General features: G+C 32.6%; 2 protein-coding genes across 2 annotated transcripts; one reads left to right on the top strand and one right to left on the bottom strand.

Annotated features, from left to right (window-relative positions):
• Window positions 1-5147: 5147 nt before the first annotated feature.
• Window positions 5148-6434, bottom strand: LOC136978025 (uncharacterized). Its single transcript, XM_067273671.1, has one exon. It carries the CDS (start codon window positions 6432-6434, stop codon window positions 5148-5150), a length of 1287 nt encoding a protein of 428 aa, XP_067129772.1.
• A 222-nt stretch (window positions 6435-6656) lies between these two features.
• Window positions 6657-8276, top strand: LOC136978018 (uncharacterized). Its single transcript, XM_067273660.1, has one exon. It carries the CDS (start codon window positions 6657-6659, stop codon window positions 8274-8276), a length of 1620 nt encoding a protein of 539 aa, XP_067129761.1.
• Window positions 8277-27817: the final 19541 nt, after the last annotated feature.

Here is a 27817-nt window from a genome sequence, read left to right as displayed (position 1 = left end):
TCTCCGTTCTTTTCTTTCGTCCACTTTGATTGGTCATTCTCTTTCAATCGCGCTCCCCGAGTGGCTGGTCCCTGGTTACTAAGCGTAACGAGATTCCTACCTGGAGCGCGAGAAAGGTGAAAATCGAAGACGAATTCGATCTTCCACCGATCATAGGACGACTTCCTTCCGCGATTTATGGTTTCTGCCTCACAATTTGATATAAACAATGACTACAAACGACTTTTTCCTGTTTTTTAAAGTAAATTTTTCTCTAAATTAACCGTTTATTTGCGTCTTTTGTGACGGTTCAGACCTGACCGGAACCTCACATTTCCATAAACATTTTAAACAAATACTGGAAATGACAAAAATAAACTATTTATGTATTTTAGTTCTAAAATACAAATAATACATACATAATATTAATACAAATTGATACGATACAAACAATGATAGAAAAACTTGTTTTTTAATTTTTTATAAACTAATTCTATTCGGCCAATTTTTTCCGCAATTACTTTATCATAAAAGTCACAGATCGTCGACTCCATCAACGTATTTGAAAACTCTTTTTTCTATCGAAAGCGACGCTAGCGACAACAATTTTTCTTCCGACCGAGTGTTCCGGGCCAATGTATGAATTTGCTTCGTGGTCGAAAAAAATGCGCTCAGAAGACCCACTGGTAGATGGTGCCGTAAAAATTAATGATATTTAAATCATATAATTCATTTTGCACGTCTTGTGTTCGGATCGACATTAATTATAATATGTTTAAGAGTTACTTGTCAATATAGTCCGGACACAAATATAAATACTGTATAGCGATTCAATACGTAATTTAGATAAATCAAAAAATTTCCCATTAAATTTACTTAGTTTAAAGAATTAAAACTCGCTTGGGAGAATTGTTTTTCGTAATATTAAAATTATTAACATGTAAAAGTGATAAAAGTTCTAAAGATTTTTATGTCTGAAAATCTTATATATAAAATTCTCGTGTCACAATGTTAGTTACCTTACTCCTCCGAAACGGCTTTACCGATTTTTACCAAATTTTATATGCATATTCAGTAGGTCTGAGAATCGGCTACTATCTATTTTTCATACCCCTACACCATTTCCCCCTTTCAAAAATATATTTATATATGGATTAAGGCTTTTATGTCCAACAGATGGCGCTAACTTCCGACGACCTAAGTTTGCTTTTCTGTGAGAATGGACTGAAGCAGGATCATTTTCTATCTATCTATATAAATAAAATATAACGTTCGTTTGTTCCTACCGATTCCTTTGAAATTTTCACACAACGTTGCATTCGAATACGCACGTGTTTTTATATAATATACATGTCGAAATTCCCCCCAGTGGGGGGAGATGGACGGGATTAAGGCTTACCGTGAAGAACTCGGCTTCTATTATACTATTTTACGTGCGGTTTTTTGCGTTTTTAATTGCGTTTTAATAGGTTACGTCAACAGAATATACACTAAAAAGGGATTTTTCGATATTCCCCAGCGGGAAAAGTGACGGGATTAAGGCTTACTGTGAAGAACTCGGCTTTTATTATACTATTTTAGATGCGTTTTTGATTGCGTTTTAATAGGGTACGTCAAGAGAATGTACACTAAGAAGGGATTTTTTGAAATTCCCCCCACGGGGGAAGTGTTATAACATTTATAATAGATACATTTTGAGCCACAACAACGCGTGGCCGGGTCAGCTAGTCTATCAATATAATTACAGTATAATTAAAAGAAAATTATAATTAAATATAACTTTACAAAGAAACGTACATAAAAATAACATTGAATACTCTTTACTTTTTAAATCTTAAACAATTCACTTAGTCAAATAGCTCCCTGCCAGTGGCTGAGTCAGAATCGTTGGAAGCGTTATGGTGTGGCATTCACCGGATACACTGCCAGAGGTTGGTGCTCCGTACAGCGCGTGCGCCAATGCCTGTAAATTGGCTGCTATACACCATTCAAATATTTTCGCTCCGGAAGCTATCCCGTATTCGAGAATACGGCTTTTCCAATGGGAATATGCATACACGAATTCAGATTCGAATATACAATAGCATTTTATCGTTGTTTTTCACATATATTTTATTACAGATATTTTATTATTATTATTATTATACCGCATTATGTATTTTATTACAGATTTCTATATGAAATCTGTAATAAAATACATAATGCGATTATAATAAAACTAGCAGATAGGCCCGGCGTTGCTCGGGCAAAAGTAACGATAGCGAAAATTAAGATCATTACCGTATTTTACGGACTGTAAGACGCACCTGAATTTTGGAAGCGATTTTTCGAAAAAAAAGTGCGTCTTATAGTCCGTAAAATACGGTACGTTATAGTCACAGAAGAAAAAGAGTAATTTCATCAACAAACTAAATATTTCTAAAGAAAAGTCAATTTGAAAATCGAATATTCTAATATTGTTCGATTTTCCCGACGTGTTCTGATTATATCGTTCGATTTTCATCGAATGTTCTAAAGAAGAAAAGTCGAGAAAAACCGAACTAATCTGTTTAAATTTGAAAATCGAATATGTTCTAACATATTACTCTTTTTTTTTTCCTCCAGCGCCCGTAAATCTTGCACGTCGCTTTCTCTTGTTCTCCATTGTTACTTAACACTTCTATTGATACTTAACACTTCCATCAACAATGGAAGTGTTAAGCCTTAATCCTGTCCCTCTCCCCGTGGGGAGAAATTTCGAAAAATGCCTTCTTAGTGTGCGTTTTTGTGATGTACCGTAACTATGTACTAAATTTCAACTTTCAACTCTTAACCGTTTGGGCTCTTAACATTTCCATTGTTACGTAACATTTCCATTGTTAACACTTTATTACTTCACATTCCATTGATTACTTCACACTTCCGTTGTTACTTCACGCTTCCATTGTTACTTAACACTTTCATTGTTGATGGAAGTGTTAAAGACTTAATCCTGTCCCTCTCCCCCGTGGAGAAGAATTTCGAAAAATCCCTTCTTAGTGTGCGTTCTCGTGACATACCCTGTGTACCAAATTTCAACTTTCAACTCCTAACCGTTGGGCTCTGCGCTGATTATTATTATTATTATTATCAACTCGTCTCGATTATATATATAGATATTAATTAATTTTTAATTAATTCAACATACGTTCAAATATGAAAATAAGTATTTATATTTTAGCAAATTCAATCTAAGCGGGGCGCTTCCACAGCTTCCAATGACGGCACATGCCACTGCTGTTAATTCACTTTTATTAGCTTCACGATCTTACGCGAATTGTGGAAATCACACAATTGGATATGTTTTCTCTACCCATGTAGAAATTGTTGTTCTGTTTACCTCTGGGTGCTTCGCCTGATAATGCATATGCGGGATCAGGCTATGTATATTTACTACATTAATAAAAGATTGATTGATTGTATTTATTGATGTATTTAAAATTATTATTCTTGTATTGATTGATTGTATTTAAAATGATGTACTCTCCGCTTCAAATTATAGTCGTATCATTGCCCTTGTGCATCAAACTTTTCCTGTAAGCAATTGTCAAGCTGGTCATCTATCTTACTCCTTTCAGCGGAAAATTTTGAATTGAAATAACTTGATTTTACATTGGACGTTCGTATATAGTGAATAGGGTCTCCTGCTCTTAAGCTTTCCACATCTGGTCAAATCTTTCATCTATCTAAAGCTTAGTTCACACCGAGCGCGATTCGCCGGCGAAGCGGCCGGATGGCCGAGCGGTCAAGGTGGCAGCCTACCGCTCTGGGGGACCCGGGATCGAATCCGAACGGGTCGGAAAATCCCAGGAATTTTTCGGGGGTGGTCCGTTCGGATATGTCGGGCCCCGTCCCTCACCACCCGGTCGCCCCATTGTGGGCCTGGCCGAACCCATAATGGGCCTACCAAAAGAGGCCCTCTTAGTGCCCACAGGGCGGAAAGAGTTAAAAAAAAAAATTCGCCGGCGAAAGCGAAAAACAGAGCGAATAACCCGTCAAACGAGTCGTGTTTGGCGAGTTATTCGCACTGTGTTTCGCTTTCGCCAGCGAATCGCGCTCGGTGTGAACTAAGCTCAACTCCATTGTCAAGATTAAGAAAGGGCAGATGGATGACAGTGGGAATTTATAGGTTTAGAATTTTTTTCAAATTGCGACCCAATAATTTTGTAAAAGGAAAAGCCGGTTAAATGCTTCGTAACGAATTACAAAATTGACAGATAAGTTGCCTTATGGCATAACCTGTGTCTGATTTGAAATTCGCATATTTTACGGATTGTTCGTAGGTAACCCATACGAAAATACGGAAAAAATTAGCCACGAACACGAGTTTCGTTTCAAGAACTATCCCCGAAAATCGGGGAATATTTATCTTGTTTTACTAGTTATGATGTTTATTAAATTTCTGAGTTAATCTATAGATTAAATAAGAAAATGCACTGTTTTTTTTTTAACTTTTTCCGCCTCGTGGCACTAAAAGGGTGTCTTTTAGCAACTCCATTATGGGTTCGGCCGGGCCCGCAATGGGGCGACGGGCGACCGAGTGGTGAGGGACGGAATCCATCATATTTGGACGAACCACCCCCAAAATTCCTGGGATTTTTTGACCCGTCCCGGGTCTCCCAGAGCGGTAGGCTGCTACCTTTACCATTCGGCCATTCGTCCATCTAGAAAAATGCAGTTATATACATAGCACATAAATTTGACGGAGCATTTGTTTAATTGACAAACATAAACACATAAGCTATTTTATAACGAGAATAAACTTGTGTTTATTTGATCAAATAATTTTTAATTCTGCGAAATATTTATTTATCAATTTCTTACGTTGGTATGGGTGGAAATTAAACAACTATTAAGAAACACACACCTTTATGCTGAGAACTATAAATTTAAATTTAATCATAAAAAACAAACGTTTTCGGCCACTCCACTGGCCATCATCAGGTTAACTATATTCGAATACTATTTCGAACAACCCGTTCAAAATTGAAATAGATTACAATAGAACTCACGCGCTCAACTACGTAAACCAAATGTAATATAAATAACATAGAAAAATAAATAAAACAAAATAAATAAAATAAAACATGCCAATGGTACATGTAAACATAGCAATATCTATATATCTATAGGCAATCATTTGCGCCTAGTTAATGTGTTCTTGTGACTTTTTTAATTAGAAACTTCCAAGCTGATGGTAAAATGGTCGCATCTTTGTAATTTAAGCATTTTTTGGTTAAGCTGGACTTATAAATTTCACATTTTTCGGTTGTCGCTGCAAGTGTCGGCGAATGGACAGGTGTTATGATTTTGGCTTCTTCCCATTTAACAACGGATCCCTCCGTCTGCGCCATTTTTGCTAACGTTGTTGTGCATTTACTTTTCGTCACATCATATCTGTGTTCCTTAAGTCTTTTAGTTAGGCTTCTCGTCGTAACCCCGATGTATTCTTTCTCTATCCCTAGTTGGTCGTTGCTGTACGGTATCGAGTACACCCCCGGCTGCTCACTCCGTTTAATTTCTTCCTTGTCGTTTCTTAGTAATTTATATATCGAGGGAGCTCTTTTGTACACAATATTGCTGTTCCTGTGGCTCGCAATACACTCCATAACAGAGGATAGACGCTTATTATACGTGAATTTCGTGATGCCGTTTGTAAGATCTCGTTTTTTCTTGTTTTTCTTAGGATTCTTGTACGCTGCAATCAAACGTTCAACTGTTCTTGGACCATATCCCAGCATCTTGGCCACTTGCCTGATTCTCTCCAGTTCCCGCATCGTATCCATTATGTTAGAGCAATATTGAAACGCTCTTCTAATTAACGCTCTAAATGCTGAGAGTTTATAGGTAATAGGATCATTGGATGTTGACGGTATATATAGCGGGTCGTGTGTAGGCTTTATATAAACTTTCGTGTTTATTGCTCCGTTCTTAAATGTAATACCAATGTCCAAAAAATGTAATTCGTCGCCACTAAGTTGCTCCAAGTTTAGCCGTAGGCCATGATCGTTGGAATTCATGGCATTTAAGAATTGGTGTATCCTTGCGTGGTTCTTCCATATGACAAGCACATCATCCACATATCTTCTGTACAAGATTATGTCTTCCTTGAAGTTGATCAGTGTGATGCGCTCCATTCTTCTTACCACCAATTCACACAGCAGACCAGACATTGGGCTGCCCATCGGGACACCTTTTAACTGTTTATAGATTTTACTCTCGAACACGAAAAACGATTGCCCGCATACCAGATCTGCCATCATCTCCAGGTCCTTACGGTACGCTGCCGCCGTCGGATGCAAGCCATATAACAATTCCATTAGTGCATCAAAACATGAGGATGGTTTGATTGACGGATACATACTCTCGAAGTCCATTACCGACCCAACTTCGTTATCCATTAAGGCTAACTCCTGCAAATCCTTTACTACACTCATCGGGCTCTTTGTAACAAATTGGTAATCCCCAATCAACTCCGACAAATACGAATGCATACGTTTCTCCAGTTTATACGTTGGGGCCCTTACATTTCTCCACCATAGTGGAGAAAATGTGCAGGGAAACGTAATGAAGGGACAGATGTTAAAAGCGCGAAGAAATGGTTGACGGACAATAGTTTGGTAATCACCAGAGCGGATAAAAGCAAGCATTTGGTGGTAATGAAAAAGCAACGCTATGTGGAGGCACTAGAAGAGTATATAAGAAAAACGGAATGCGAAAGGGTAGAACATGACATAGTAAGAAAAATTGAAGGAAAGGTAAAAAGGTTGGAGAGATCTCCTTTAACATCAATCTTCCCTTTCCTGAAAGGTGCACACGTCACGAACCCAGGAGTACCCAGGTTGTTTGGTTTCGCGAAGACCCATAAAACCAACAAAGAAATTAGACCTGTGGTGGAGAAATGTAAGGGCCCCACGTATAAACTGGAGAAACGTATGCATTCGTATTTGTCGGAGTTGATTGGGGATTACCAATTTGTTACAAAGAGCCCGATGAGTGTAGTAAAGGATTTGCAGGAGTTAGCCTTAATGGATAACGAAGTTGGGTCGGTAATGGACTTCGAGAGTATGTATCCGTCAATCAAACCATCCTCATGTTTTGATGCACTAATGGAATTGTTATATGGCTTGCATCCGACGGCGGCAGCGTACCGTAAGGACCTGGAGATGATGGCAGATCTGGTATGCGGGCAATCGTTTTTCGTGTTCGAGAGTAAAATCTATAAACAGTTAAAAGGTGTCCCGATGGGCAGCCCAATGTCTGGTCTGCTGTGTGAATTGGTGGTAAGAAGAATGGAGCGCATCACACTGATCAACTTCAAGGAAGACATAATCTTGTACAGAAGATATGTGGATGATGTGCTTGTCATATGGAAGAACCACGCAAGGATACACCAATTCTTAAATGCCATGAATTCCAACGATCATGGCCTACGGCTAAACTTGGAGCAACTTAGTGGCGACGAATTACATTTTTTGGACATTGGTATTACATTTAAGAACGGAGCAATAAACACGAAAGTTTATATAAAGCCTACACACGACCCGCTATATATACCGTCAACATCCAATGATCCTATTACCTATAAACTCTCAGCATTTAGAGCGTTAATTAGAAGAGCGTTTCAATATTGCTCTAACATAATGGATACGATGCGGGAACTGGAGAGAATCAGGCAAGTGGCCAAGATGCTGGGATATGGTCCAAGAACAGTTGAACGTTTGATTGCAGCGTACAAGAATCCTAAGAAAAACAAGAAAAAACGAGATCTTACAAACGGCATCACGAAATTCACGTATAATAAGCGTCTATCCTCTGTTATGGAGTGTATTGCGAGCCACAGGAACAGCAATATTGTGTACAAAAGAGCTCCCTCGATATATAAATTACTAAGAAACGACAAGGAAGAAATTAAACGGAGTGAGCAGCCGGGGGTGTACTCGATACCGTACAGCAACGACCAACTAGGGATAGAGAAAGAATACATCGGGGTTACGACGAGAAGCCTAACTAAAAGACTTAAGGAACACAGATATGATGTGACGAAAAGTAAATGCACAACAACGTTAGCAAAAATGGCGCAGACGGAGGGATCCGTTGTTAAATGGGAAGAAGCCAAAATCATAACACCTGTCCATTCGCCGACACTTGCAGCGACAACCGAAAAATGTGAAATTTATAAGTCCAGCTTAACCAAAAAATGCTTAAATTACAAAGATGCGACCATTTTACCATCAGCTTGGAAGTTTCTAATTAAAAAAGTCACAAGAACACATTAACTAGGCGCAAATGATTGCCTATAGATATATAGATATTGCTATGTTTACATGTACCATTGGCATGTTTTATTTTATTTATTTTGTTTTATTTATTTTTCTATGTTATTTATATTACATTTGGTTTACGTAGTTGAGCGCGTGAGTTCTATTGTAATCTATTTCAATTTTGAACGGGTTGTTCGAAATAGTATTCGAATATAGTTAACCTGATGATGGCCAGTGGAGTGGCCGAAAACGTTTGTTTTTTATGATTAAATTTAAATTTATAGTTCTCAGCATAAAGGTGTGTGTGTCTTAATTCTGCGAAATATTTATTTATCAATTTCTTACGTTGGTATGGGTGGAAATTAAACAACTATTACACCAGATGGCGCAGTTTAAAAACTTTTTTAGTATTATCTTAAAGTTTATTTATTGTAACTGTTATTATTAAATCATTCTCTGCACGTGATATTTTTTTATTAACTTTATTAAAATTACACGAATCGAAGTCTACGGGAGATGCTTAAACTCGACCAATAAGAAACGTTGGCGGTAAAAATCGACAATGGCGACACGTGGTTTGCGAGAAGTTAGAATAATATGTAGAGATATGTGGAAAATTGGTAAAAATGGAGGGATTAACGAGTGATTGTGCGAGTCTTGCGTCTCCGAGAACGACTGGAGGTAATCTATTTCCATTTCGCTGTTTCTCTTGCAAAGGAACCGTAAATGTGGCGAGTTGCACCTTGAACGAAGAAGGTCATTTAAAGAGCGGTTATTTTGATAGATTATTAAGGAACGAATTACACGACGATAGTAACGATGAATGTTGTGAAATATTTGGAATGACAATAGTCAAATCGTCTATCGTAAATCATCTGCCATCAATCGTGTCTATGGCTAAAAAATACATATGTATTTCTAAAAATTCTTTATTTGGTAGAAATTCGTCTGACTGTTTTAGTATCAGAAAGAACTTCTTCCCTTTTTTACATCATGTAAAAGCTTTTGTTATTAATTTGACTGGTTATAAACGCAAATATTTATCGTCGTCCTCGACTTTCGATCTTCCGGATTTGTTGACAGTTCTTTTAAAAGAGTGGAGAGGATTGTTGATGTTTCTCGGTCGAATCGGTGATTTGCCCGAACACGTCGTTTCTTTGGAAAAATCTCGAAATGGCGGTTTGTTTGCTTCGGCGTCCTATCATCGTTGCCATCTATATTTGGATATTTGGTGGTCGACCGTCGAATTATTGTACGTTATAGATATCGTTGCCACGGAGAATTCTCTCGACCTGACGGTCGATTATTCCAGACCTGTAATACCCGGATGTGAAGATTTCTTTTCTCAGGTAATTTTGCTGCTACTGTGGGATCTGTGTTTTGTGGCCGTACGTCGTCACGATAATTTATCGCCCTCCGATTATCGAACGGTAACGCCGTTTACCTGCACTTGTATTTATGAAATGTGGATAATGATAATTCATTTATTGGATTATAGACGAAAACCAGAAAGCAAACACTTTTGGTACCATATTCATTATTTGTTTCAAAGAATATTATCACCGTCTTTACCTAATGTGGACGACGATGATATTCCTCTAGATTTATTTATTTTAGAACCAGAATCGTTTAAGAGTACTAATCCTATTGGATTTTGTATGTGGTTATTGACGCATATCGCATCTTTATATAAATACGATTCTACCGGTAATTATATTTCGGACGTTAAAATTCGAAAGAAATTATTCTAGTATTCAAAGTTTAATGAATTTATCGTTATTTGCTCGTTTAGAAAAAAGTGACGATGCACAAGTACGTTGCATTCTTCATTCTTGTCACGTGATGTGTAGCAGTTTAGAAACAAATACGGACGTTATTCTACCTATAATTGATTTTTTTTTGAGGAAAATTAACGACTCTTTTCGATTAAAGTTTGGTGTTCGACCCGTGGCTTTTACGCGCAAATCGAGTCGGTCGTGGTTGGGAGAAATTAAAGAAATAGTACGTAATAAAGATAAAATAAAAACGTCCGACACGCTATTTCAAATATTTTTACGTCTTCTAAGTTTAAAATTGAGCAAAATCGGTTGCCACGAGAATAATTACTGGCGACAAATTAAAGGTCGAGTGTATAGCAAATTTCATTCTCGTCGAATGAAAGAACTCTCGGAAATAGGAATTTTTAATTGTTTTACGTTATTTCTCGTTCTCGCCGACGCTACGGATTTATCGGACGTCGGTTCGAAATTATGCGACTTAGCAGTCGTAATTCGCAAGGGTAGTATGGGAATTAATAAAGAAATGATCTCTTGGAACGCTATATTTGCTTTGATGGCAGTATATCAAGAACGAAATATTGACATCTCACCTGTAACGAACAATATAAGTGATCACTTTAAACAAGTTTGTATTCATTTCGGTCAAAATGAAAATCGGCATTCACTTATGTTACTCATTAATACATATTTTGAAGGTGTTCAAAATGTAATACGTAATAGTGACTCATTGACATTATCTGAATACCTACTTTTTGAAAAAGGGTTAGATATTCTTTTATCTAAATGTAAAGGGAATAGTTTTGGGCCATTATTATCAGCAATTGAAACTGTATTGAAAAAACTTTACTTGATTTTCCAAACAGAAAAATGTCCAAATATAATATTTACCAGATTTCAATCATCCATTCACGATCATTATATTAAAATTTTTAATATGATATGTGAATATGTGCTTCCATTTCTTTACGGACATGCGATTACTCCCTCGCCTTTACCTCAGACTGCGTCGATTACCTCTACTTTAACTTACTTTTCCGTTTTGCTAAAAATACCCGTTTTCAATAATAAACTTGACTTTTCGAAATTATTTAACTATTTTGGATCAAATTTTAAAATTAATGCAGACATGATATGTGATTATTTATGCATAATCTTGAAAGAGAAAGAAATTATAAGTTTTTTTACTACAGTTGAATGCAACGTTGTTATCAGATCGTGGTTCCGTTGTTGCTTATGTATTCTCCCGCCATCAAAAAAAATGGAAGAATTTACTCGGTTATTAACTTCGTTGCCACAACCGTCTAATTTTTTAAAGCAAATTGATTATCGTGGTGAAAAGCACGATGAGTTCTTTATTTCTTTCTGTTGCAAATTTCCTAATTTTTCGACAGAAGAAAAATTAGTTTTGAAAAATATTTTACAGTATGCTTTACGAAGACTTTTGTTTTATCGTTGACGGTTTTGTTAAAGACTCCTGCTAATATTTCTAGAGAAGTGATTTCTCATATTTATAATTTATGTAGTTCTCTTGTTGAACATTGCGCCCCAGTTTTATATGTAAAGTCAAAACCAGAGTGCATATTACAAACTTTAATAGATACTGTCATACTTCCACATGTGATTTATGTCAAAAATAAAGAAGTACCTTCCGTTCTACTTGGATCTATCGAAGAACATATGGCATCGTTCGTACGAGGCTTAATAAAGATTAATTTTTCTACCGATCCTTATTTACGGAGGAAATTAAAGGACATTGTCGTCCAGTATTTGCCTCGATTTTTAATAAAATGTGATAAAACAAATGTTACTACAAAGATTCATCCTTTGCTTAAAACTTTAATACAGTTGCCTTCTGCAGTTGCAAATGAATTTACGACGTTTGCAATTGAAGTTATAAGAGATCATTTTGTTAAAAGAGGAAGCGGTTCGTATCAACATTTTTCTTTAAGTATTCTTTTTCTTACCGAACTTTTTAATTACATAAATTTCACACAGAAAAAGAATTTAATATCAAAGTTACTACCATCATTTTTGGATCAATTACTGTTAAATAAAGATAGTTTCACAGATCAACAATTAATGGAATTCATTTTAAAAATGATTAAAACTTGCGAAGATGAACTTGGTTTAGGTTTCAGGACTGATTTTTTGTTACCTTCTCTACAAACATTTTTACAACGTAATCTGCCATGGAAGACAAATCGTGTCTTTAAACTGCTGCAGGATTTATCCGGACAATTTCCTAAGTTTTCTACAGATTTGATTCCTACTTTATTAAAGCAAGTTCAGATAATTGAAGAGAAACGAGGTGTTGGATTGGATCAGTCTTTAAGACAAGGACTGTCATCAGTTATTAAAAAATTAGAAGATAATAAACCATAATTATACCATATATAAATAATAATTGAACCGTTTGCTATTTTTCTGTAGAAAAACAGATTTAAATATATTAATAATAAAGAATTTTTAGTAAATGTTTATTTAATAATTTTACTCAGAAATTTGAAAATAAGAAAAGAATGAATTACTTTTGTAAACTAAATTTTGTATTTTTACTGTATAATAATTAAGTCATAATTTTTATTTTGTATAAAAATTATAGACAATATAATTACAATAGAAAAATGAAAAGTTGATATACAGGGGGTGCAAAAGTAGGTATACAGTTGAGAATCTGAGAAGTACAAATGTTTGGTGTTCATTATTATCATCTTTTATTAGTTCATATTTCTTATTTGTGATTTAATTTGTACATAAAAATAAATGTTTTTTATTCCTATTTTCTCCCTGTATTTTTTCCATAATAACAAATAACTACTGTACACCTACTTTTGCACCCCCCGTACATACGGTCGAGTCTGCATAAGTTGACACCCAAAGGGAAGTGGAAATGCGTTGCATTATCCGATATGACAACTAAAACAAAGTTGGAAAAAAAACCACAAAACTACAATTAGGAAAATACAGTAGTGTTTTATACAGTATGTGCAATGTATTTCTCCGACCATCCATCGCTGGCACTAAAGTTGGTTTCTATTCCAAGTACCGCAAAGATTTCCGTCGCGTTTTGTCTGGGTATCGGCCCCGAAACGAGAAGATTTGACCAACGAATTTGCTTTAGCCGACGTACCGGACCGTCTTTGACGTCTTTGTACGGCGACTTTCTCTGGTGTTTTCGAGACGGCCGCGACGAAGACCCGAAAAAAAGTTTCGTAACGTCCTCTTTTTTCTTCAGAATTCTCGTCGGTATTGTTCTTGGAAGGTTTTCTCGTTTTGCAAATTCGGCATGCAAAGTTTCGTTACGTTCAAATTCGGTTACAAATTCGTATTTTTTTTTCTTTCCAAGTTTTAGAAATGTTGACATCTAAATTAAATATAATTAATAACTTATATAGACCAATTCCATAATTCTGATTTGATTAAAGCCAGGTGATCTGGCAAATTATTAGACTATAATAAGGCTAAGATAGTAATTAGATACAAAGTAGTTTGTTCGGATGTAGGCAGTTAAGCTATCCTTTTATTATAAGTTTAATAATTATAATAAATTATCACAAGACGGTAACTTAACTGCCTACCTCTAGACAAATTACTTCGTATCTTATCATTAACTTAGCTTATTATAACCCGATAATTTGGCAGATCATCTGGCTTTAATTAATAAGTTGTTTATTAAGAAACGGTTATATTTACAAACACATATTTTAATATTATATTATACATATTAAATACATTATTTTTTTGAGAGTTTATGCAAGGTTATTAAAAATACATAATAAATTATTAGAAAATATGGAAACAGTCTCCCTTGGGGTGGATTTAAATCACATAAGAAAGTGCACAAAGTAAAAGATGGTGTTTTATTTAAGGTATGTGAAATGTTTCATTTTATAGTATTATGTATAAATTTTGTTGAAATATAATACAATATTGATATTTTAGGTAAAACAAGATAAAAAAAGTTTCAAAGACAAAACCGAAATGTAAGGAGAGACAGAAGAAAAAAGTAGAAGAATCTACGGACGATTTAGTAGTAGTCGAGCCATTCAATTATAAAGTATGTCACTATTGTTAAAATGTAATGCTAATGGTAAAAGTTTGAATTATCGGCCGAGTATTAATAAAATTGTTAAAAGTGTAAAATATTAAAAATTATATTTGAAAATGTGAATCAATTTCAAATGGAATTTTAGCTAAATTTAGAATTTCTATATATTTAAAGAATTCTTTATTCTAAGCAAGGGAAACTAAAATAATTACTAGCTAAATATAAAGCATTTTTATATTACATGAAATGTGCGTAATTACTTAAACCTCTTAAATGTACACGAAAATCAGTCAGGATGTATAAATATGTAAAAAGAAAATTATTTCCTAATGAGCACTAAATTCAAAATGCAATGTCTTTAGATTAATTTATCGTGTAAAGCCGGTCGAGTTTAATTGTTATTGAATTTATATACGTTTTTGAACTTTTCTTATTATCGTCCGCTATCCGGACACGATAAGAAAATTTCTCGAAAATATTTAGTTTAAGAATTTATGCGACGTCCGTAACGAAACTTAATACAATTGTAATGGTAAACGTTTTAATAATTCAACAAATAAACAATTAATAATAATTGCTTTATATATTCAAACATGCAAATATATTAGGCTTAAAGATGGATTAAAATTATCAAAAAATGTGTATCTGTACTGTATAAAAACTTTATTTAGATAGAATATACTTACAAGGTATTAAAAAATGTTCAAAGTAGAACTAATGATTAATTTTACTAATTTCGGTTTTTAATATCATTAAAGTAAAATTATTAATATAATAATTAAAGTTTGCCTGTTTGTGGCTTCATTTGTTACTTATTACTATATCTTAGAACTTTAAAAAGCTTAGCTTAACCAAGAACCAAGCTTAGAACTTAAAAAACCAAAAAATATTCATTTTGTTTTTACTCCTTTATTTGCTTATATAGTTATTATTAATATTAATAGTAATATTTTTATATTATTTATTAATGTTATTAATTTTATTATTATAATATCCAAAGCCAGAATGTTGACCGGACGACACTACTTCGTGCTATTCGGTATTGCCGTTTTTTATTTAGAATTTACTTTATCTCGTTCCAGAAACCAGAAGAATATTAAAATCTTTATCGCTCGGAAAAGACAGCGAGGAACCTTTTTCAAAGCTATAAAATTTTTGGTATGGTCCTGTATCGAAAAACTCAAATGGAGAAGCATCTATACTGTCGTGGTCTGCCATATTATTCTGGTTGGGCTAACGCGGCAGGCTATTTATTAACTAGAGGAAGGGTACGGGATAAATACGTTTCCTTCTTTCCCTTACGTTACGGTAACGTATTAACGAGGGGGCACCGACCGATCGACCGGGACGAAAGGCCGGACCGTCAACTACGGGGCCGCCCCTAGCTTTTGCGGGGACCTTTCTAAAAATAAACCAAGTATTAGTAAAAAAAATTAATAACTAAAATAATTAACGTTAACCGTTCGAGAATTTATTTAAACAAAATTGCCGAAATTATAAAACAAAACGTGTAAAAAAAATATTGTTTTAAGATTGTACGTTTGTTTTTATTTATTTTTATCTTAATTTTTTTCGATGAATCTTTTGCACTATTTTGTGAAATATTAATTTTGCGGGCTTTTATTTCGGCAAAATCTTCTATTAAATTCTTGTGCCGGATAGATAAAAGCGTCGGATTTGTTAATCGTTGCCGTAGCGTCGTCGTCCGTAAATAATTTTTAACCGGTTTTAATTTAGAAAAACTTGGTTCTGCCGTCGTCGTCGAAATCGGAATTGTTAATAATATTCTTAAACTAACGGCCGGATTTGCAAGAGTCGTGCTTATTTCTCGGCATATTCGAGCACCGTACGGGTGTTGCATTTTCACCATTAGTACTGATCGAGCAAAAAATTTAATTTTTTTGTGTAAACCGGCTCCATTTATATCACGATTATCATCTTGCCTTAATTTTAAATCTAAATCCGTGCAAAACTTTTTAAGTCGGTCGTCTTCCGTTGTTTGTAATAGTGGAATATTGTAAAGAAAATCGAAAATATTAATATGATTTTCAATTTGATCAAATCTTTCTTGTAATGAAGATATGGCTTGGTCTGTTATTGCTAAGAAATAATTTCTGTAGAAGTTTCTTTCTGGATCATTTACACATTCATCTGCTCTTGCTCCTTCGTAATCAAATAAATGTTTACTCTTGCAGTTTTTAATTTGTTTGAAATATTACTTTTTTCACAAATATTATTTACTTCCATTTTAGATTTTAAAAAAACCATTCTCTCTGAATTCTTTAAAAAAATCCATCAACCTTTTTAAAAGCTTAGTTACTAAACTTAAATCACAATTAGGTTTTACTTACTGTATTGACTGCCAATAATAATTCAATATCAAATAACTGTAGATAAAACATTCAAAATTAATTGCATGCTCAAACAAGGAATCTGTTTCACTTTTCACACCAGAATCCTCTGTCACATTATTTAATTTTTGAGAGTATTAAACACAAGTTCGTGATATTAATCAATCACGTGGCTTCTTTTCCATCTTTATTTAATCGATACGGTATTTCTACACGTTTTGGGCTTTTGGCCCCTCGTCAGTGAACTAAAACGAGAAATAATGTATACAGCATTTAAAATATTATATTTTACAAGTAAATTGCACAAAACAATATAAAATACACGTAATTCACACGCACCATTAACCACCATGTGGCACTCGTACAGCATAAGTTTGCATATTAGAAACTAGAAGAATGAGGTGATTACACGGACATTATAAAATTCCGGGACGTCTAGTTAAAATGGTAAAGCGAAATATATAAAATACACAAGTCTATGGGTATTTAACAAATATAAAGTCTTACTGTTAATTATATTCCCTCCTCTTGTGAAAGATGACGAATGTACGTTGCTAAGTTCTTTTGGACACTTTTGTTGGCACATTTATAAGGATTTTGTACAAATTTTGTGAGAAGCTTCCAAATTTGTAAATGTGCTAACAAAAGTGTCCGAAAGAACTTAGCAACGTACATTCGTCATCTTTCACAAGAGGAGGGAATATAATTAACAGTAAGACTTTATATTTGTTAAATACCCATAGACTTGTGTATTTTATATATTTCGCTTTACCATTTTAACTAGACGTCCCGGAATTTTATAATGTCCGTGTAATCACCTCATTCTTCTAGTTTCTAATATGCAAACTTATGCTGTACGAGTGCCACATGGTGGTTAATGGTGCGTGTGAATTACGTGTATTTTATATTGTTTTGTGCAATTTACTTGTAAAATATAATATTTTAAATGCTGTATACATTATTTCTCGTTTTAGTTCACTGACGAGGGGCCAAAAGCCCAAAACGTGTAGAAATACCGTATCGATTAAATAAAGATGGAAAAGAAGCCACGTGATTGATTAATAACACGAACTTGTGTTTAATACTCTCAAAAATTTAGTACAACACGATTTCAAAACAACAAATAAACATTATTCAGTTCTTCTGATGCTGTTAGAATTTTGTCTAAATCAAATCTGTCTTCACCGAATTTGTTTGGCATTTCCAATGTGTATCTGATAATGGTTTTAGAGTCGAATTTGCTAAATGTTTCATTAAAATGACCCACCTGTGAGCAAATGTGGAAAATAGTGTATAATCTTGAAAGTGTTCCAAAAAATGCCATAGCCATAGGAAGCGAGGAAGCCATATCAACTATTAATAAATTTAAATTGTGTGCAGAACGCGACAAAAAATGCTGTCGATTTTTTTTCCAAAATCCTCGCTTGCGTGTCTTTTCTCTCGCCTACCATGTTAGTCCCGTTGTCGTAAGCTTGTCCACGGCAATCGTTCAAAGAAATATTTAAAAGTTTTAAGTCGTTTACATAATTCCTCTGATAAATCAAACCCTGTACTTTTTGGTACAGGAGAAAAAGCAATAAAATAATCATTAATTTCAACTTCATTTCGTTCTCGTTCGTCAGACATTTCTACAATTTGAACGACGAGAGTCGATTGTTCGATACGACATTTATTGGTAGTGCGGTCTAACTGTACTGCATAATATTTACTTTGTTTTATTTTTTTATTATTTCATTTCTAAGTTTGTTTGCCAACAGATTAATTATCTCATTTTGAATTTTCCAACCTAAATAATGATCGTTTGTTTCTTTATCTTTGATACGTCTTGTGTGTTCTGCCATTCTTAATATCCTAGACAAATTCATTTCTAAAATAGTTGAAAGTGCATATTCCTCAATAATGATTTGTTGTTTATAATTCAAAAAACTTGAACTACAAATTATAAAAGTAATTTTATATCACTTCTGCTTTATATTTGTATAACTTTCACGATGCTATTTTTGTTATTAGTCGATTAGAACTGATATTTAAATTTTTATAAAATGTTATATTTATTTAAACTTACTTTTTATATTTTAGACATTGTCTACGGAAATGTTACTTCTCGGTTGTATGGAAACTATCGACGAATACGAATTAAAAGTCGATATTACCGGGAGGATCGAGAGGAACCGTATCAATTGTAAATATTAATAATCATTACAGTAATTTATTAAAAAGTTATATTGAAGATCCAAAAAATGTAGATGGTGTAAGTATAACGGAGCCTTTTTTTTGTATATTGAAAAATTTTAATAATGTAATAACCTTTCAGAATGTAGTTATCCATTAAATAATTTAATTTAAAAATATGGTTAAACCTATTTCCATACATAAATATATAGTTTATAATAAGTTTATATAGCTCTGTGTGTGTATGACTATTTGAATCTGTTAATTAAGTACAGATTAAATTAAAAGATTCGTATTAATATTCTTTATTATTTTACTTGTACAATAAAATTAATACTTAATGTAATAGTTTTGAAGTCATTGTGTGAGAAATTCTCTTTGCTTGATTTATCTATAATAATTTTTAAATAGACTTGTAAACGTTGATGACAATTTTAGTCAGTCTTGTAGTCAAATTTAAATATCAAATTAAACTTAAATTTACTCTTCGTCTTTTATAAGCTTACTTATGTCTAAAATACATATTTTCTTGGAATAATAACAATACAATTTTCTGTAGAATTAGTAAAAAGTTGATTTAAATAATTCCTAAACAATATTAATTTTGCAGCAACGTTTTTAGTGACAATGTTCTGAAATGCCAAAGAAAACGTCTTACCACATTAAACTGTATGTGATCATAAAATTCAACTTGACATTTATATGAATAATTAATTAACAAAGAAAGTCATGTAATATATTTAAAACTAAATACAAAACAAATTTACTAAGTAAATGACAAAATAGTTACATCTTAATTGTTATTAAGATGTAAACTAAAATATGTCATTTATTTAGTAAAAAAATTGCATTTTGTATTTAGTTCTAAATATATCATATGAGTTACTTTGTTAATTATTTATATAAGTGCCAAATTGAATTTTATGATTACGTACGGTTTAATCTGGTAAGACGTTTTCTATGGCATTTCAGCTAATTTTATTAAATATGTTGCAGCAAAATTCTACAAACTGTAGCTAACATTTTTCACCTATGAGGCTGCTCAGAAAAATATTCAATATACCGTTTTTACTCGCATATAAGACCAGGTGTGACTTTAAAGATCAAAAGAAACAAATTAGATTTAATAATAGAATTCTAATTTCATTTTCTCTAATTACAAGTAAAATATCAAATGAACGTCAATGCGTACATTGTCCCGCAAAAATTACTGCCATTTTAAACTTTAAGGAAAAATCTTGTGAAATCGACAACGTAATTTGTTCACGTAAAGCCGGACGGTCGGGAACCTTTTTTTGCCAATTCTTAACGCTCGAATCCACTCTCCGTCGATTACACTTACGAGTTTTTCCAAATTCTGATTTCTGAATATTCGTCTGTTTTCACGTGGGAATGGGTTAGAATTTGTCGGGCTTTCGTGTGATTTTGGAATTTCAATCTGGAATTCGACTCAAAAGCTTTGCTTTTCCTATTGCTATTCGTCTTTTACTATACAAGAACGATTTAAACGACCCAGATAAAATACTTGTTTTTAAATACAAGAGGGTAAGTATCCGGTAAAAAATGTGAATGCACGGTTCACAAAAATTATTGCAAAAATGCAAAGAATGTTTTGCCTGTGTGTATAGGACGACCTAGGAATTTAAACCTGTGATAAATGAATAAAAACCTTGTCTTATATGCAAGTAAATATAGTATTATTGTAATTATTGTTTAAACATTTGTATGTGCAGAAAACTATAACTTATTATACAAAGTTTCATAACACCTTCCTTTCTTCTTTCTAGCACTTTCTTTAATTTTGCTAACGTATTCGGCCATTTTAAAGGGCCTCGTTCAAGTTAAACAAAATAGAACGTCACTTATAAAATAAGTCGGAACGTAAATTTAAAACGTCGAGATCTTGTAAGGTCACGATTTTAAATAGAATAAATAAATAGAGTAAATGAATAAATAAATACAGAAATAAACAGAAGTAGAATTATATGTTAAAATTAACAAGCTTAGTGCAAAATATAAAATAAACATTACATTAAAACATAAAATTTATGAATTTATAAATGTGTCTTTATAAATTTGTAGCATAAACCCACAAGACATGGGTCCATAGGTACAATGTGGATACCTATGACATGCGATGATGTTTTTTATGAAATTTTCTTTAGATCTGACCCATCTCTGAAGCTCTTCACTCGCATTCACTGTAAGAAAATTTCAAAATGCATTCAACGTGTGTTTATATGAATGACTGTAACACAACAACAAACGAAGATAGCGCAAACTGCTTTCGGTAGCTAGTACACCAAACTTATTGCTAGAGAGCCGTGCAAGTCGCATTCAAATTCGGTTATCGGTCGGTGCGTAATTTAAAAAGTCCGTAAACTTTCCGGAAGACTGTACGTCGAATAAAAAACTTTTTCAAATTATTAATTATTTTTGTGTTTATGATCTTCGTCACATCTTAATTTAAGTAATTTACAAATAAATTAGTAGTATTCAATATTAATAAAATATTAAAAATATAAAAAGCAGAGATTATCACTGTATATCTTCGCCGATACTTTAAAGCATACAATAAATAAAACAATTATCAATGACATTGAATTGTCTATTTCTGTGCAAAGATTCCTTCAACTCTACAACTATGTAATGAAGTAAAAATTTCTTTATTCAAACATTTTCGGTCTCCTTAAACGATCGTCTTCAGGAAATTGCATTCTAAAAGAACGAATGCCTAACAGTTTTTCTAGAACGTATTTGATTTATGGAATGCAATTGATGAAACTAATTTTGATTTTTAAAGCTCATTTCAATAATAAATAAATACATAAGGAAAATTATTATTTGTAATAAATAAATAAATATATGCGTAGATTTATTTATTCATTTACTGATGTATTTTATTTATTGAGTTATTTATTTATTATATGAGCTTATAAAATCAAAATTAGTTTCATCAATTGCATTCCATAAATCAAATACGTTCTAGAAAAACTGTTAGGCATTCGTTCTTTTAGAATGCAATTTCCTGAAGACGATCGTTTAAGGAGACCGAAAATGTTTGAATAAAGAAATTTTTACCGCATTAAATGGTTTGATAGTCGTACAAATGGCGTTCTTCTAGGAATAAATAAGTTTAACAATAGAATGTAAGAATCTACTAATAATAGTTTTAAACTTTCTTTTAATTATTAAAATTAGCAGTGCTGTTGACTATTGATCTTAATTTAACTATGTCGGTAGAACATGAGTAGCTATATTTTAAACTTTAATGAAATAGGTTTTTTCTGGACAGTTCTGTATTTAAAAAACTGAAAAACATTAAATATTCCATATCCTATGAGTTTTGATTTTAATTTCTCCATATCTACAGAGGTATAATGCTTTTTTTATTCATTATGTTGTGTGTAAATGGAATAATTAAATTGACGTAAATCTAATACGATAAAAGTCGGAATTAAATTGGAACGATATTATAGTAAAAAATCAAAGAGAAATACCGAATAGAATATTAGGATTGAACCTTACATGAGCTAAAATAAAATTACATTTTATTTTGAATCTTTGCTATGAAAATCTGCACAAGTTAAATAGATGTTTTCTATTATATCATTTCACAATAACCAAGATAGAATTTAGAATAAAAGATTTTCTTAAAATTATATGGATTTTCATTTTGTCTTAAAAAATACTGTATAAAAAATTCATTTGTTAAATCGTATCCCTCTGTGTCTTTATCTTATACTATAGTATTTAAAACGTCTACTCGGAAAGACCGTTCGGTTTTTTCCGACCGGCTTTCTTGACTTTTGCCGAACGAAGACGTCGGTATAATGTGTCCCGTTAATAAAATAAGTTCCGGTAGACATTTTAAATACTATATTAAATTCGTTTGTATCAATGCCGATATATTTTTATACAATGCAATTGCAAATCTGCTTTTAGAAAAGCTTATTTTATGATACTATAATAAATATAAAATTTTTATATATAAATTATATTTATTTTTTCAGATAACAGACGTTAAAGTTTCAAATGTTTCGGACGAAGGCTCGGATGCCGTAGTTTTGTCTCGTAATACACCTGCATTTCTTCCGGTAATTCTGCTAATTGCAAATATTTGCTTCGTGCGTACGAAATTGACGAAATAATAAAAGATCTGGCGTGTTTTCTACTCGAGGAGTATGGTATCCTTAACAGAGATTGGTATAACTTATCTTGTTAGTCTCGAACAGGCCGTATAACATCTTTAATGATATCTTACTAAAACTGTTTTTTATGGTGTTTTATTTGCAGCTTAATATAGAAATCATTGAAATGCTAATTGTCATTTGATATTATCATCAATCATTAATAAAATAACTCTGCTATATTAGAACTATTTATGAATGTTGATCAATTTTTAAAATAGAATAGCTTATGAATCTGTCGCATGATTATTCAGAATACAGTATTTAGTAATAGTGTGAGGCCCATCACTTCCCAAAAATTTTGATTTTGGTTGTTATTATTTACTACCTGTGTATGTGTATGTATATGTATATATTCTTGAATTATTATTAATATTATAATTTTAATTTTAAGCTAATAACACATTCTCTTTATAAGTTGGAAATTTTATTGTATTTTATATCTCTTTTTTTGTTTTGTCTGGTTGTTCATCAAACAATTGTTAGCTATCAGACAAGATGCCCTTTATCCCCACATCTCCAAGATGTGTGTGTGAATGTGACACCAGGATTGTTTATGGTTATCAAACAACATTGTAAAGGAATTTTGCCTATTTTTCTGATTTTAAGGATCCCCCTTCTAAATTTTTAGCAATACAATTAAACATAATTAAGAGAAACAAATTAGAAGAAAAAGTCATCAATTGTTATAAATCTTATAACATTTGGATAAAAAGATGAAGGGGATGATTGTTGTTCCCCTCTTTTTCAATAGTATTAGGTGACAGATGTGACTCTATTCAGATCACGTGGACAAATAGACAAGAGAGAAGGAGGACTAAAAGATAACCAGTTATGCTTATCCTTCATTACCTCAACTCCCTCTGAAATAAAATCACGATTGGTCAAAAAGAAGAAGAAAACAAAAGGCAATGACAAAAATCAGGTAAAGGATGAAGCAGAAAGGGATAAGAAGAGAAAACAGAAAGTGAGAGCGAAAGACAGAGGAGCAGGGAGAAAACGAAGAAAAAGAGATAGAAAAGAAGAGAGTGAACACAACATCCAGAAAGAGAGTCAACTCTGAGAAAAGACAACCAATGCAATTGAAGAGAGTCACACGAGGAGATTGTTAAATTTAAAGGTAATAGTAGCAAAAAACAAGGGATAAGAAAAAATAAAGTGCAAAAGGAACCGAAAAGAAGGTCTTTGAAGAGAAGACAACTATTTTCCCGACATGTTGTGAATCTTGAAGTTTTGGATAGGTACCCTCCATTTTACTAATATAGAAATAGACTAACTTTTAAGGACAGACTGTATTTAATATTAATTTAACACTTAATTCTAATGTTATCATTGGTTTTTCTGTAATAAATTTTCCTTTTCATTCTTAAGTTGGTTTAATTGATTTTTCATTCACTCCGTCGAGAGACTCATTACTGGACTTCGGAGTGACTCTTACCATTGCACCTTACATATCTGCTTTTCCTCTGTGAGTAAATCGGAAGCGTTTGATAATACACACCCGGTGGCAAGATCCCACCTTAAACTCCCAGAACTCGACTTTTGACGGCTTCGAGCCCCCACGATAGTTAAGAGGTCCCGAAACTTACGTGCAGTGTAATTCTTTAAACTATAGATAGCTTATATTGTATTGTGCCGAACAAGTATTACTTTGTTAGACCACAAGTGTTTTGTGTTTAGTAACATATATTAGTCATATATATGCACTGTTTTGTCTTCAGAATGATTAAAGAGCATGATAGATTAAGATATATATAAATCTTTTGTATGATTGTCTTTAATCAAAATACAGATTGTTAGTAAGAAAAGTTGTTTTATTCAAGAAGCAAAATGAAATAAAGTAGCTAAACAGTTCTCAGATTTCCAAGTAAATATTTCGACAAGAAATTTAAATTATGCTTTATGAAAAAATAACACCTTTAACCATCCAGCAATGAAAAGTGTTTAAAGGTGTTATTTATTTTCTTTAAGATAATTCCAGTATAAGTTCTTGTTTTATTTATTTCTGCTTTATGAAAAAAGTATTGAAGTTTATTTAAATATTCATTTTAATAATAATAATTTTTTATCTTAGGAAGGAATGATTGTACCTGCGATTGTAAAAAGTATTCCTACATTTGGAATCTTTATAGAAACATTTAATAATGTGGTAGGACTAGTGCTTCTTAAGGTAATATTTTTAAACTAATACACTTTTTCATAAATAATGATATAAAATGATTATTTAAACTATTTCAAATGTTAATATTGTTATGTTAAAATACATATTTCTAATATTTAGAGGATGCTTAATGAAAAAGTAGATGCTTGCAAAGCAGGATACGTTATACGTCAGTCTATAATGGAAAAAATAATTACTATCGATGAAAAAAAAGAGAGAATGGCTCGACAATTGCTATTTAGGAAATACCGAACCAAGTTCGGATATGTTGGAAAATTATTTGAATAATTGGATGAAAATAAAAGAGTATTACAAAAAACAAACACGTAATAATAATAATAATAATTAAAAACGTACACATATTTTTTAGAACAAAGTAGTTTTTTTTAACTAAATAAAACTAAAAACTTATGCTTGTGTTGAAATTTTACCTGTATAAACAAAATATCAATTTTTTTTTAAGTTTAGGAAATTTACATTGATTTCTATAAATTAAGAAAGAAAATGAATTTTGAAGATTTCTTGAAATTTAAGCTTTTACGAAAAATAGTAATAAAATTTATTAAAATATATCTTTTTAAACCAATGATGAGCAGCCTTTTTTGGGTGTGGTCACAGTGAACTTTGTAGACTTTTAGTGTACTGCATGCATTTTTTATTATGGCATTGCATGATTTAAGCCTGTTGCATACCATCTTATTAGTACAGTATATACTAAAATAATATATTCTAATGATATGCAGACTAGTAACCATATAGTTTATATCTTAAAAACTGGGTTTGTATAAATATATCACTTATAAAACCATTGCCGGCATATAAACAAGAAAAAAAGAAAACTTTGCTAACATTTTCGTCTATGTGAAATAGACATCCTCGGGTATATACGATATCGAACGGACGGCTAACCAAATTAGTGGTCGGAAAGTACGACGATGCCGTATTACCTAAATTTAGCGAGGACGTAGCATTGCATGTCGGATACATTGATGACATTCTCGTAGTATGGAACGAGGTAACTAACCCAAACTCGGTACTTAAGTATTTCGACGTTAACCTTTATGGCCTGTCGTAAAAAGTCGAACGAGAGAGTCGTACGACGGTACATTTTTTGGATGTCGACGTCGATGTGAAACGCGGTCGTCTATCCATTCGTGTTTTCCGTAAGGAGTGATATATACACCTCTATTTTTACTTAACCATTCGCGTGACCCTTATTGTCACAAAGTCTCCACTTTTTGATCTCTGGTAAAATGGGCCCACACACATTGTTTGCAGCAAAATGAAAAGGAAAACGAATTATCTTGGATCGAGGCCCTAGCAACACGGCATGGATACCCGTCCTCTTTGGTCAAACATTTTATAAAACAATATGCAAATATGGGGAACAGAACTATTCTACAAGAAGAACGAATGAAAGTTATCACATACGAAACACTTTCTAATATATATAGGGAAATAGCCAGGACTACTAAAGTGTACATAGCATATCAATGCTCTCTGACAATCTTCTCTCTCATCACAAATGATAAAAACCATATACATGACTCATACTCTCCAAGGGTTTACGCCATACCTCTTTATGAAACCCAGTTAACTGCTCATTAATATACATTAGAATGACTGCAAGAGGTCTCGCCACGAGGATGAAGGAACACGAATACTCCATAACAAAAATGCCGACAACCACGAGGCGACGTACGAGTACGTATGGACGTATATTAGAGATGTACGAGGGTAGCGAGGAAGTCTGGGTTGAACTACAGAATGGAAAATTGGTACACAGTGTTGGATAAAGCACATCTCAAATACCTCGAGACACTTGAGATCTATCGTGCAATTAAACGGGGAGTCGCTATTAACTTCATGGAAACGGACACGCTATCCACAGCACGGCGTGCCGTTTTTGAACTAGATTCCACCGACACAAACTCGCATTAACAAAAATTTGAATTACTGGGGATATTTAGATCATAGTAATTAACATGAAATTAATTGATTATTTATTTGTTTATTGTTTAATAATATACATATTTTGAAATTTTATCCCAAACATAAAAATTTTAACATAATGTATTCAAATCATGTCGTAATCAGTTCGAACTTTTAAAAAACATTCCGTTTTTTTTAGCCATTTGTTCGATATCGTATATACCCGAGGATGTCTATTTCACATAGACAAAAACGTTTGTAAATTTTTCCTTTTTTCTTGTATATATATATATATATATACATATATCCGATAAATTTGCTTTGTTTATTTATATATACATATAATATATACGTACAGTTTATTTTCATTGTTTTGTTGGTCAAGTTCAGTTTGAATGATGCTTGCCAGAAATATCAAAATAATTAGAATTGCATAATGACATGAGACAGAAAACAGGAAAATTACATTGGCAAAGTCCCAGGAGCCACAAACTAGGACCTCAAGAACTGCATATGAGCTATGGGTTGCTCATGACTGATTAAACAATATCTATGATATTTGTAGTTAAAAACAAATAATTACAAATCTAAGAATATAGAATGTCATCATTTCTGACAAAAATATATCTTGTGTTGTGTTTTATGTTGGTTAGGATTGTCTAGAAACTCTCTTAGCAATAGCAATAATGACTTGTTTTTATAAAATCTCTTTCACATTTCTATATGTCTGAAATTAAAGATTTGACAGTAGGAATAAATCTTAATAAGGCATCTATATTAATCTCAGTAAGATTCAGATAAATAACTGTGTTTTAGTATAGTAATTTAAAGCAGTTGATACTGTTTTCTTATTCCTTTGACCAAATAAAATTGATGAAATTCTATTTATTATCATCTCTATAAATCTTTACAAACTGATTTAGG

This window comes from Centruroides vittatus, unplaced genomic scaffold (assembly GCF_030686945.1).
Source record: "Centruroides vittatus isolate TY-2023 unplaced genomic scaffold, ASM3068694v2 contig_113, whole genome shotgun sequence".
Classification (NCBI taxonomy): domain Eukaryota; kingdom Metazoa; phylum Arthropoda; class Arachnida; order Scorpiones; family Buthidae; genus Centruroides; species Centruroides vittatus.
The sequence above is the reverse complement of the archived record's forward strand: the minus strand, read 5'-3'. Positions and strand labels throughout refer to the sequence as shown.